The 14,406-nt window shown below is 39.3% G+C and overlaps 1 protein-coding gene across 2 annotated transcripts in view; it reads right to left on the bottom strand.

The window, feature by feature from the left end:
- Positions 1-14,197, bottom strand: part of tmem67 (transmembrane protein 67) — a 57,531-nt gene extending 43,334 nt beyond the window's left edge. The window contains exons 1-3 of one of the 2 annotated variants that reach the window (XM_036558715.1): positions 13,996-14,197; positions 11,508-11,596; positions 11,327-11,417 (exon numbers count right to left, since the gene is read on the bottom strand). In XM_036558715.1, coding sequence (XP_036414608.1) covers positions 11,327-11,417; positions 11,508-11,596; positions 13,996-14,191 — 376 coding nt within the window. In that variant the 5' untranslated portion in view covers positions 14,192-14,197. Of the gene's footprint in view, positions 1-3,888; positions 3,968-11,326; positions 11,418-11,507; positions 11,597-13,995 lie in introns of those variants that run through there. The other variant, XM_036558718.1, reaches the window with a different exon arrangement.
- Between the last annotated feature and the right edge of the window lie 209 nt (positions 14,198-14,406).

Raw genomic sequence — 14,406 nt, 5'->3', positions numbered from 1 at the left:
CGAGAAGATGCAGAGCTCTCGTTTTAGAGCAGCAGAAGGGGAAGCTTGCATGTAAGTTCTGGGAATGTGAAGATTTTGGAGCTCTTGCAGGGAGTCTTTCCACTGTTCCTACAGTTCTTGTTTATCCAGAAGTAGAGGTTCATTCCAGTCTTGAGTGTCTGCTGTAAGGTTTCTAAGTAGAGCTTTGCCTTGGATAATGACTGGGGCAGCGAACCCAAGGGGATTGAAAAGGCTGTTTACAGTAGAAAGGATTCCACGTCGCGTGAATGGTTTCTTGTCGCTGGACACTTGGAAAGTAAATGTGTCACTCTTAAGATCCCGGACGACTCCAAGAGTTCGTTGAACCGGCATTGTGTCACTACCCAGATCTAGGTTTCTCAAACCACTAGCATGATCTTCTGGAGGGAAGGCGCTTATGACTTCTCCACAGTTTGAGGTAATCTTGTGCAACCTCAGGTTAGAACAAGCTAGCATCCTTTGTGTTCTTTTAAGGAGGTCGACGGCAGCTGCAGCAGTAGGCAGTGATTTTAAACCATCGTCGACATAGAAGTCCCTTTCCACAAATTCCAGGGTATCGGCTCCAAACTCCGCCTCACCCTCTCTCGCCGCTTGTCTGAGGCCATAAATTGCAACTGCAGGAGAAAGCGATTGAAGGCCTGTTCTCTGTTATTGGGTAGACGCCGTCTTTGAGGCTTGAAGGGAAGAGGTGCTACCCAACTCTTCTCCTCATTTTTATAAAGGCCTTGTTTCATGACATGGAGGAAGGTCAGGTCTTCAATGGAAAAGGCTGGTTTTTCATCATGTTCCGTTCTCTTGAAGACATCATCTCCAATATGATGTCTGCTCCTGACTTGTGACGTGTTCTTAGCAGGAACTGCAGTGCACACTCCTGAGTCCTTCAGTTTACAGACTCTCTCCTTCACTTGGTAAGTGTTAGGACAAGGCCTAAAGAGTGACTGCCTGCCATTCTCGAGGGTGGTGGTAAAGAAGACATTGAAACTGAGTGGCTTATGGACCTTGCCCAAACAAACATCACCAACTAGGACCCAACCAAGGTCCAGTCTTTCGGCATAAGGTGCATTGTGTGGTCCATTTATCTGTTCTCTCACCTTATGAATTCTGATGATATCCCTGCCGAGTAGAATCATGATTGGAGCTTCTTGGTCAAGCTCCGGGATCTGTCTTGCTATAGGCTGTAAGTGTGAGTAATGTAATGCAGCTTGTGGTGTGGGGATCTCTGATCGGTTGTTAGGGATGTCGTTACACTCTATCAAAGTTGGAAGTGAGAGAGTGACATTACCGTCTATGGAACTCACTTGAAAGCCATAAGTACGTCTCCCACTCGTCTCTGTTATACCCGCACAAGTTTTCAGAAGGTATGGAGACTCTGATTGTCTATCTTGAAAACATCAAAGAACTCTGATCTTACCAAAGAACGATTACTCTGGTCATCAATGACAGCATAAACTTTGATTGATTCTTCTTGGTGACCAGTTGGGAATATTTTTACTAGGGAAATCTTGGAACACGATTTACCACTCAGATTATCCCCGCAGACTTCAGTGCAATTGGTTGATGCTTCTTCTTTAGAAGAATCACTTCTCTCCCCGCCTTGATCTCCAGTAGGGGTGAGAGCCTTCACAGACGCAGGAGTAGGTCCTGGGTGTAGGGCCGAGTGACGCCATTCACTACCACACTCATTGCACTTCACAAGGCTTCCACAGCTCCTTGCTAGGTGTGTCGTTGAAGCTATGCATTTAAAACAAATGCCATTCTGTTTCAGGAAAGCTTTCCTGTCTTCCAAAGACATCTCTCTAAATGCACGACATTTATGTAAGGGGTGTGGCTTCTTATGAATAGGACACAGCTTTGCTGGATCAATGTTAGCCTTCTGCACACCTTCATTTGCTGTTTTATCCAGACAGATGTCCATCTTGAGGACTGAAACAGATGCTCTGTTTGCGATTCTGGAGTATTCTGATTTTGTGGAGTCTGAACACGGAAGTAGAAGGAAACTAGGGTCATTACGCATCTTGGCTTGATCCGATATGAAACTGACGAGAACAGAAAATGGAGGAAAAGAGACTCCATTCTGTTGTTTGAACATGTAGCCCAGCATCATCCATCTCTCTTGCAGATTAAAGAGCAGTTTTTGTACTATGCTGGATACACCCTGTGCTGTATCTAAGCTGGCAAGGCCGGGAAGCGTTCCCTCTGATTTGGCTGCTTGAAGTTCCATCAGCATGTCTCCCAGTTCTCTCAGTTTCTTCCAGTCTTTGTTCGAAATCTTTGGTAAACTATCAACTCTTTTGAGTAGTGCGCTCTCAATGAGTTCTGGAGCTCCGAAGCATTTGTCTAGCCGCTGCCATATTATCTGAAGTCCCTTTTCTGGGCTATAGACACGTACAGTTCTCATTCGCTTTGCTTGTTCTCTTGACTCTGCACCCAACCACTTAACTAAGAGATCTATCTCTTCTTTAGCAGAAAGGTTGAGACCTGCAGTGGTGTTTAGAAATGACGCTTTCCAATTCTATAATTTTCTGGCCGATCGTCAAACTGCAATAGGCCTGTAGCTATTACTTCTCTGCGTGCCATGAACCTAACAAGATCAGAAATATTCTGATCGTCCCCATAGTGAGCCTGCGGGGTGTTGTCAAGGACCTGAGAATGTTTTATAGGTGAAGGTGGGCATGAGTTGACGTGTGGGTAAGTCTGAGGCAATGGTGCTGAACCTGCTGGCGGCACTACATCATGGCATACTTGGGTGGCCTGCCATGGCCTGAATAAGCATTGTGACTTTGTTCACTGAAGCCTGAACGTTCTGTGATTTGTAATGACTTCACAGCGTTTGCATTAAAGTAGGTAACTTGTTCCTCTGCAGTGACTGTGTGTGCACGGGGAAAATGTGTGTCAACATCAGGGTTGGCCTCAGTATTTTCATATAATACAGATGGCTGAGCTGGCAGTTGCTCTCCTGATATTGTGACTGGATCTGCCTGTGTGTCAGCACGTAGTCGGGTCTGCTTTTGAATGTAATCCTTAGTTCGCTGAACATAATCATAAGAACCAAGTCCTGCATCACTTTTTTGCTCACAGCTTGATTCTTTGCCATGCACAAGAGCCATTGCCAATGCTTCGGCCTTTGCAACAGCAGCTGCTGCTGTTTTCTCGGCGTTTAGGACATCAAGTTGCGCATCTAAGCATATTCTCTCTGCATCCAAGCGGGCTTTTTGCATCTTAATCTGCATATTGTGCTTTAGCTTTGGCCTCTTCTGCATCTGCAAAAGCTATGGCAGCAGTGGAACTGGCAGAGGAGCCACGAGAATGTTCTGAAATTGCTGACCAACAAGACCGCGTGATGAGACTCCTCTGGGATCCCGGCTTCTGTTTTTCCATAATGTCATAGAAGCCTGGTTATTTTGCATGTATCTCCTCCGCACTGTACTGTAGTGAGGACACTAACCTCCTCTGTTGTATATCAGCCGGTTAAGATGTTGCCGTTTTACTATTCTGCCACCCTTATATGCCCTGCATAAGTCAGCAGATAGACAACTCCTCTCCCAATCACCACGCTAAAGAGGAAGCCCAGTTCGTCTCTTTTAATGGTTGACTGGAAGTAGGGTAAAACTACAAAAAAATACATCACCAGGGTATGAGTACTAACGTGAGAACACAACTTGCTATACAATGACACTAACCCACTGCCATGCTATTTTATGCCTTCTGTTGTTTAAATAAACATGAATTTTAACTGGAGACAATGGATTACTGCATACATCCTGATACACTAAGAGCTGGAACATGCCATTAACAGTGCATGAAATACCATCTAATGTTGCTAATACAAACAAAATATGAATTAAGATTTATGTTGACAAACTAACATACCAGCAGTGCATCCTCAAGGCACAAAATGTAACAGATGAACAAGGATTATGATACATGGAACACCATGAGGCTCTTCCCTCATTTTCTGCTAGTATACTTCCTGAACTGTGATACGAAGCCGATGACACCATCGTCAAAGTAAAAGTCTCTTGAAGAATCCACTCCATACATACACTGACTGCACACCAGCCTTCAGGGTTATAGAGTGGTGAATTAGCAAGCAATGTCAAAGCTTCACCCAACTCGGAAGCAAATTACAAATTCTATCGCAGCTTTTACTGCCAAGGATGTGTGTCCATTATCAGTCGTTGAGAACAAGGGCTTTTGCTCTATGTTGCACACTTTGGAGCCAAGATACAGTGTCCCGTCTCAAATATATTTTACTGACACAGCGACCCCCCACTCTCTACAACGAGACCAAAACCGGAGTTATGGAATCACTGAAGAAAACGGATAGAATAGCTGTGATCTGCTGCGTGGACACCCACTGCCACAGGATCTTATTTCACCGTAACTGCGCATTTTATTGCAGATGAGTGGCAGCCTGCGTCTCGTGCTCCAAACAAGAGCAGTGAATGAGAGCCTTCCAGTTGACTTGCCACATGACTTCCATTTGATTTATTAATAAAAGATACTGGAAGTAATACTTACAAATACTTTGCTTTAAAAGTGCCAAGTCCTCACACAGTAAGAAAAAAGAAATCCTGTATAGGAAAAAAGATGCATCAAGATATATATATATATATATATATATATAGCTGTTGTTGGTAGAATACCTTGTATCTCCAAAATGCTAACTTTACAGGAAAAGGAAAAAACATACAGTGGAGGAAATAAGTATTTGATCCCCCACTGATTTTGAAAGTTTGTACTCTGACAAATAATTAAACAGTCTATGATTTTTATGGTAGCTTCATTTTAACAGTGAGAGATGGAATATCAAAAAGAAAATCTAGAAAATTAAATAATATTTAAATAAAAAATAATTTGCATTTCATTGAGGGAAATAAGTATTTGATCCCCTAAAAACCATGACTAATGTTGGCTCCCACAGACCACTGACACACCCTAATCTCAGTGAAGTCGTTACCATGAGAGACACCTGTCCCAAATTGTCACCTGTATAAAAGGCCACCTGCCAACAGACTCAGTGACACTCCAACATCTCCACCATGGGCAAGACTAAAGAGCTGTCTAAAGATGTCAGGGACAAAATTGTTGACCTATACAAGGCTGGAATGGGCTACAAAGCCATAAGTAAGAAGCTGGATGAGAAGGTGACAACTGTTGGTGCAATTATTCGGAAGTGGAAGAAGTGTCAATCGACCTAGGCCTGGAGCTCCATGCAAGATATCACCTCATGGAGTCTCACTGATCATGAGAAAGGCTAAAAATCAGCCAAGAACTACACGGGAGGAGCTGGTTAATGATCTCAAGGCAGCTGGGACCACAGTCTCCAAAAAAAACATTGGTAATACACTGAGACGTAATGGTTTAAAATCCTGCAGTGCACACCAGGTTCCTATGCTCAAGAAGGCTCACGTCCAGGCCCGCCTCAAGTTTGCCAATAAACATATTAATGACTCCGAGAGAGACTGGGAGAAAGTGCTGTGGTCAGATGAGACCAAAATTGAGCTCTTTGGCCTCAACTCAACGCGACGTGTTTGGAGGAAGAAAAATACAGAATATGACCCTAAGAACACCATCCCCACCGTCAAGCATGTTGGTGGAAGTATTATGTTTTGGGGGTGTTTTTCTTCTAAGGGCACAGGCCAACTTCACCGCATCAACGGGAAGATGAACGGGGCCATGTATCGCAAAATCCTGGGTGACAACCTCCTTGCCTCCGCCAGGGCACTGAAAATGGGTCGTGGATGGGTCTTCCAGCACGACAACGACCCAAAACATACAGCCAAGGAAACAAAGGAGTGGCTCCATAAGAAGCATATCAAGGTCATGGAATGGCCTAGCCAGTCTCTTGACCTCAATCCCATAGAAAATCTATGGAGAGAGCTGAAGCTTCGCATTTCCAAATATATGCCTAAAAACCTTAAGGATTTGGAGATGATCTGCAGAGAGGAGTGGGCCAAAATTACTCCTGAAGTGTGTGCAAACCTTATAAAACTACAAGAAACGTCTGACTGCTGTGCTTGCCAACAAGGGTTTTGCCACCAAGTATTAAATGATGTTTTACTAGGGGGTCAAATACTTATTTCCTTCAATGAAATTCAAATTAATTTTTATTTCTCATTTCATGTAATTTTCTCAGTTTTTCTTTTGATATTCTATGTGTCACTGTTAAAATAAAGCTGGCATAAAATTATGAGACGTTTAATTTATTTTTTTGTATTAAAACTTTTAAAGTCAGTGGGGGATCAAATACTTATTTCCTCCACTGTACTGGAACAAGACTTTTTTCTAAGTAATTTTGAAACACACTTGAACATCACTTTTGAAACATCACTTGAAATAAAATCTCTTATATCTATTTCTCTTATATAATACCATATACAAGAGAATTTTGTTATTATTTAAACAAATCACTGATGGTGTGCGTCATCATAGATATTTAGTGGTGTACTGAGCATGAGAAAAGGACCACAAAACCTACTAGTTCCTCATCTGGATTTCTTAACCACTGAACAACTTTCACTCTACATATGCATTTTCCGCAAATGCATGGCCTCACTTTAGAACTCGATGCGACAAAGCAGAAAGAATAATTCATTTTCAATGAGAGCTGGTAATTTCTGGTTACAGGCAGCACAAACGTTTGAGACATAAAGTGGGTGGAGACAAAGTCAAAGATTATATAGGCAAAGACCATTTTTAAGGTAAACCAAGATCATTGGGGTGAACAGGAGTACAGATCCTGTCTGCTTAAGTCTTGCTTCAAATGCTTTTCCCAGACTCCATCACCCGGGGCAACAACAGCAGCCTGCGCAGAAAGATGGGCAGCTATCTGAACAAACAGGTAATCTCAATGAGGGGAAAGTAATTGCTATAGTTTGGTCAAATAGGCAGAATTTCAGGGCTTGAGTCTCTCTTATCTGCTTAAGGGGGGAATAAATCCCCCTTCCACTCGCCAAAACCATGTGACCTGGAAATATTCTGACATGGCTGCTCTCGCTGGCAAAGCTTAACTTTATGCAAATTAAACAGTCATTATGTCAATTAATCAATGAGAACTGAGTGGGGTGGTACATGCTTTAATTCTGGCTGAGTTAAATGGTGTACCCCCTTTTTGGTTCCTAGATATTTATTCCTACTAGACATGAATGAGAGAAAATGGCAGCGATTGCAAAGACCAAACACTGTTTTTTTCAAACTGAAAACGCAAACTGACTTCACAGACAGTGATGCACTATGCAGGGATTAAATTTATAGACAAGGAATTTCTCTCTAGGATTTTTATTTTCAGGAACTCATCTGATTTATGCTTGGAATCAGCTCAGAAACGGGCATAGGCAATAAGCGACCAACAGTTTGGGCGACAATCATTTTTTTTTCCCTTCTCTCCTCCCAAATGTGGTCAGTCAGCCAGGACTGGCTGTGGTAGATCAGCGCAAACCTTGTTTTGCTGTTAAAAAGCCACTATTGCAATTTACTAAAAAAGGAGCAAAGTTTCTTTAGCAATTAAAGGGACAGTCACTGTTCTTTTGTGCTTTTGCCTCAATGTGTATGTACTTAAAGGAGATTCCCTCTCAAAGCACAAAACACTGGGAGGAGATTATTATAACAATGCACTTCTGCAGATTATGCTGATTAGACCACTAGTAAATACTGACTGTGCTGTTTGACAACTGTAAAAACGTCTCTTATTTTTGGCACTATCACAACTGCCACTGTTGCTGCTGACAGACAGAGAAAAAAAAAACATACACAACTTTGATGAAAAAAAGGTTTCTTGAAAACTCATCATGTCATTCTTAATTTGATAAAGGAAATAAAAAATAGGAAGAACTAATTAATGTTCACTAACTAATTCAGTCTTCTAAACTGGTATACTCCACAACAAACTCTTCAAACCATGTCTTTATGGACCTCACTTTCTCTACAGGAGCACAGTCATGGAACTAAGCACTCTGTGGCCCTGCTCTGTGAATTTGCATGGTCTGCATCATCATGGTTGGCACTTCGATTTCACAATAATAGCACTTAGGGTTGACCTGGGCAGAAATTTCACAAACTGACTTGTGCAAATGTGGCATCCAGTGACAATGCCACATTTAAAGTTACTGAGCTCTTCAGTACAACCCATTCTATTGCCAGTATATGTGTATTGAGATGGCATGGCTATGTGCTTCATTTTGTTAGCAGTAAGTGTGGCTGAAACACTTGAACACAATAATAATCACAGAAGAATATATACATAAACCTGTGATGCACACGTGTAAGCACGCAGCAGCTTCTCTGGCGCAGCAAAATGATGCTAAATATTGTTTCACATCTGATTTTTTCAAGTCATTTGTCTCATTCCTGCATCCCCTACACTCGTGAAATATCATATCATCTGACACTGGGTTACACAGACACTTCAAAACAGTCAGCATAAAGCTTATGAATACTTACGAACCAAAACTTTACCAATTATGGATACAGTGGCATTGATACTTGGAAAGTGATGTTCTTCACCCCTAAAGGGGTTGAAGTCTAAGCTCAAGACAAGGCCTTGGCAAGCCAGCACTAAACCGCAATGGCAGACACTATGTATTTCTTTTCTCACTTGCACAGGAAATGTCTGCATCATGAATGGTTATATGTATATTTTTAGATTACAGTAAGGTCAGACTAAGCCAGGCAGAAGCATTTTAATATGTATGTATTTTGTTGCTGAGTAGAAAGTTAACATTATTTGACTATTACTAAACACTTAATTCATATATAAATAAAATCGAGCGTATAAGCAGTATACAAGATATGTAATTTTTTTATTCAGTAAATGTAACATTCACACTGTCTGTTTGATGCAACTGACCGATGGAAGCGCACTGCAGGTGAGGCCAGTGGACACACTAACTTGGTTAATGGGCTGCTTTGCTAAAGGCTAAACCAAGGCAATCATTAGCCAAAGATACCTCCTTCCATACATCTCTGTAACGTCCAGTCTCTCTGTGACAGCCTGAACTAAGACTAACTCTGACTGTTACTGACTACTGACTTAAATGATCTCTATATGACCATAGACAGGAAGAAGCATTGTGCTGCCATTTTTATTGATTTATCTTTATCTATTTATGATGTACCTGAAGCTACAAGGCTAATGGAATGCAATGAAAGCTTATAGCATACACTATTACTACTACTATTAACATACCATTACCTATAAAAATGTCTAAAACTAGATCACACAGCTACAATATTAGCAGCCATCCTAAAGCATGATTTTTGCCTGCACTGATCATTTATACAGATAACAGTATGTCATACAGTGTCAACATAAGCAAGTGGGTTGATTTAGCTCTGCCCTTGCACAAAGCTATAATGACTGGCTTGTATAAGCATATGTTACTTGTTAGCTACATCAGCTCTGACTGAGCAACATTTGGGGCAAGGAAAAATTGTGTAAATCTGATTTTTTAACTGAACTATTCCTCCTTTCAATAATATTCTTTTTATTGCTCTATAAAACTCAACATTTGTTCTTTTTCAGTTGTTTATAGACAATTTTAACAAATTAGTTCAAACTATGGCCTCACAGTAAAAAAAAACTATTAAAAAATGAAGTACTCATACCTTAAATATTTACAAGATTATGTTATGTTATAGTTAAACTCAAGAAATAGTAATAAGCGAAATATATACAAAATCAGCATTTATAGGGTACTTTCTACTGGGAGGTGTCCGTCCAAAACCCTAACACTGAATTTAATTAAACGTTGTTTTTTAAAAAGATGTTTTAGATTTCTTGGAAGATTTCTGCTAATCATGAGTTTGTTTTTTTTAATTAAAGTTTTTTCTTAAATAAATTTTAAATGAAAAAATAAAGAGTTTCAATCCATGGGCAGAGCCTTTTTAAGCTACATCCTGCATTTTAGAGCAGGAAGTAAGACTGCATCACTGTCCCTCATGGCCACAAGATAAATCCCATTGTTTTGAAGTAAATGTGTCCCAAAGTCTGAAAATCAGTGTGTAACCTTAAGAACTGTCACTACTTAAACTACCTAAACCTGTTTTGCCATTAAGTAAACTTTTTTGTGTTTTATAGAAAAATATTATGATTTTATGTATGTACAACTGTTCAAAGCTGTGTTTGCTAGTCATGTACTGGCTTATGAGTTATGTTCAAAATTAGATAAAATTCAAGCAAAACATTTCAGAGGCACTATTATTGTATTGGGAATGACAAAATGGAATGTTCAACTGCTTGTTTTAATAAAATAAACTTAAATTAGGTCTAGGGTCACTCAATGCAAAAGGATTTTAGCCTAAAGTCCAAGACAATTAGAAGTCTGAAATGTGCTTTCAACTCTAAACTAATCCAGGAGAACAACATATATACGTAATGCAGACTCATTTGGGTGTATGCATTACATATATGTATCATTTTACTGGATTGATAAGTTTTCCTGTTTAAATTAATGAAATGCATGAAAACTTACTGATCATTTCATTCCAGAACCATATGTGAGTATATGTGTGTTATGTTTCTGCATCACTTTTATAAGTGATTTCTCCTTTTCAACTGCCTAATATACAATCTTCTGTTTGATTTTCTTGTCCAGGTAAAATCAGACTATGAAAAGCATTATAACATGCGTTTTGACTGGCTGTTTCATAAAACTAAGAAAATGGTGACTGTTCAACTGTTTTGCAGGACAGTGGTATTAGAATCCAGTACATGTCAATGATGAAAGAGCTCCAACACCTGTCCAATAATTAGTCACGCTTAGAGGTGAGAGACCCTGTCAATACACACCACACAACATGCCATTACATCATACATACCAGTCATACCATTAACTCATGTAAATTGTTTACAACTTTTTCCCCAGCAGTCACACAGCAGAGCACACCCATTTAAAAAAATCTTCCATGATAGGACAAAACCTGGGAACTTTTAAAAAATAACTATACCACAAAATGATTAAAAAAATAAACATACCACAAATCATCCTAGGTTCCGTACCTGACACATTTATTTTCCATACGTTTTATTGTTTTCCTTAATGACATACGACCTTTTCATACTTTAAATTTTACATAAAATTTACATTTCATATATATATATTCATATAATTTTCCCCACACCTTACATCAAGGGTATTCTTCTAAATTCTTTGTATATTTCCAACATGTCTACCATTTTGACATGTAGTGGTTTCTAATACTACTCAGAATACTTTATATTATGCAACTCAAGCGCATTTTGATTTTGTGTAGGTTTACTAAAGTTGCATGGAAGTCTCACAGTGTAAAGCCAACCTAAATTACTCACCCAGAATGCTGCCTGTAGGGCACTGACATTTACCATCCTCACCCACGCTGCCTGGACATCGGATACACTCATAGCCATCCTGAGTAACACTCTGCGGAACACAGCCGGATATTGTAACTGTTTGAGTGTATATCATGGGTACTTGTTAGTTTATGTGAACGTTGAACAGACGAACTGATACCGGTTTGGAGACAGGACACTTTTGACAAGTGATTGATGCTCCGTTGTTGGTCAGTACTTTGAAACCTGTTTGGCACTCGCAGTTTAACCCTGTTTCAGAGAAAACATAAGAAAATATAAAGCAATAAACTGGCAATCCAAACATGCAAGCAAAAAGCATATTAACGTGTAAAATGTCACATATATTTGATTGCTTTGAAATAAGCTTAGCTAAGTCTTAGTCTAGTTAAGTTAGAAGAAAACAAACACATCTATTTCTGTCCTGTATCTCTAATTACAAATTGCTAAGTAATGTTACATGTGAAAAAGTTTGAAATCAAATTACACGTTTTGTTAATTTTCTAAGCAAAAATATGTTAACACATTTTCTACAGAAAACAAACATAAATATGATATTTTTCAGCAAATTTTGATATACAATGTTTATTAATTGCAGGTTAGCATATTAGAATCATATTGGAAATAAAAAAACATAGGATATAAGAAGTGCCGAACTTTGCATTTTATGTTTTATGTTTTTCCCCCAATATGTTAAATTCAACAAATAAACAGTAACTGAGCATTAAAATGTGCAGAAGTGTGTTTTCTCTAGAGGATGTGTTAACTTATTTTCACTTAGAATATCAACAAAATGTCATTTGACCAGGGGTGCCCAAACTTCTGTGCACAACTGTATACTCAACAGCCATTTCATTAGAAACTCCTATCGTATCAACGCTGAGCCTGATACAATCATACCAGTACCAACACACTACCATGCCACTACTATGTCAGTGTCACTGCTGTGCTGAGAATGAGTCACCAGCAAAATAATAAGTGGGGGTCCCCTTACACTGATGTATCCAGTCACTGTTGGAAGAATGTTACACACATCTTGTGGGCAGCATTCCTGTGTCAGAAACTGATCAAAGATGAATATAATTGTACAGCTACATAGAGTAGCTCTGGGAGTGAAGGTGTTTCTAATAACGTGTTCAATGGGCCTCATTCACCAACCGTTCCCACTTGCGCAGTTTTCACAAAGATTCTGACATTCACCAATGTTTTCTTATTTAGAATTTGTTCTTAGGTAAGAACAGAATCTGCGCACGATCAAGAGCACAAAGGTGTGAACAATTCTGTGGTTTAAGAACACATCATGAACCTGATGTAGACTTTTTCTTAGGACTTTCCCAATAACAAATTTTAGAAAAAAAACTTAAGAACATATTGGTGAATGAGGCCCAATGAGTGGATGTACAGTGTGGGTGTTTTTTAACATTAGCAGAAAGTGAGTGTATATCTGATTTAGGTCTGATATAAATCTGTTTTACCCCAAATTTGTGGTATATACTACCATTACTGCTACTACTGTCACACTAACATTAACATATAATTAAAAAAGAAATAAATAATAATAATAATAATAATAATAATAATAATAGAAGTCCTAGTGATTTTAGTCAGTGCAATAGGCAAATGTAAAGAAGGAAACTTAAGATACAATATTTGTGGCAGGAATTAAATTGTCAAGGGGTAAACAAAGTCATTCAAAGTGGCTTAATGTGAAATAATTTATTGTAGAGAAGCCTACTGACTCAGATTTCTTTACAGTGGTGCTGATAAAAACAAGGGGTTGTGATGTCTACAACAGTAAAAGGTGCAGCGCAGTGGGCCTCCAGGACCAGGGTTCAGAAACACTGGTCTACAACACACATGTTGCCATTTTATTTACTATCCAAAACCATCAGTTAACCTACACGTGTCTTGAGGTTTTATATGTATGTTGATCATGGTAAAATAGTGATAAACGTGAAAGCCCTTTTCTTTGGGTTCTACTTTTCCCTGCATGCATCTCATCACCATTTACAAAACTATCGTAAAAGCAATGTCTCAGACATCAGGCACTTTATTCCCCATACTAACATCAAATATTTCACAACTGTAATTATAATTAAATTGTCTAATGTTATACGCTACTGCAGCTTGACAAAAACTAGTCCTTGCGAAATTTAAAGGGGAATTTTTTTTAAATTTCTAAATAATTTAGTCCTTGTTGAGACGTAAACAGAGTCATTTAGAGTGCACTTTTGAACTCAAATTCCTGAGTGAACGTTTTTTCGGCAATATATTAATAGGGTTTCATTACTGTTGCATAAAAATGCTAACGTAAATGCTGTGCATGTGTTTTAATGTACAGCAGTAAGTTAAAGTTGTGGCTTATAATGACCAAACCTCTTATCAAAACTGAGTTAGAGAGGCTAGCTAGCTAGCTAGCGCCGCTAACCTGTATACAACGTATACAATAAGGACCGTTAGGCTAACGTTAGCCAACAACGAAATGTGAGGTTGATGCCTGACGCTTAGATTTATTAACAGTTGCAATGGATAGAAGCTTCACTTACCAGAATTTACTTCGTTACAGCTAGCTAGCTACCAAAAAGCAAGACCTGACATTAGTAGACAGCTTGATAGCCAGACAGTGGCAATGCTTTGCTAGCTGGTGTTACCTGATTTTCCGCTGATTTGATCCGCTCCACATTTCGCACAAGACAAACTCGAAATATCGAAATAGCCTCCAGCACCGCAGTCCGACGGCTTCGCGAAAGCGATAGAAAACTGTTCACAGGTAAGGAGGTTTGATTTCAACAATAATACGAAAAAGCAGCCGAAGACGAGCTGTGAATGTAGCGTCCCCGTCGCCATGGTGCAGACAGCAATTCCCCGCCTCTTCCTGTAGTCCACAAACACGCGTTCAAACCCATTTTTGGTTTTTTTTTCTTTTCCCTTCAGTTGCGTCATTGGAGTGTTTATACCTCAACCGTTATTTTACAGACATTATAACTAATTTCCTATCTTCTTATTATTTAATATTCTCAAACTCACAAATGTGTAACCCTAGCTTTTGTCGTCACGCCAGT

The sequence above is a fragment of the Colossoma macropomum genome, unplaced genomic scaffold, assembly GCF_904425465.1.
Source record: "Colossoma macropomum unplaced genomic scaffold, Colossoma_macropomum, whole genome shotgun sequence".
In the NCBI taxonomy this organism is placed as follows: domain Eukaryota; kingdom Metazoa; phylum Chordata; class Actinopteri; order Characiformes; family Serrasalmidae; genus Colossoma; species Colossoma macropomum.
Note: the sequence above shows the minus strand (reverse complement) of the source record. Positions and strands in the feature narration are given on the sequence as shown.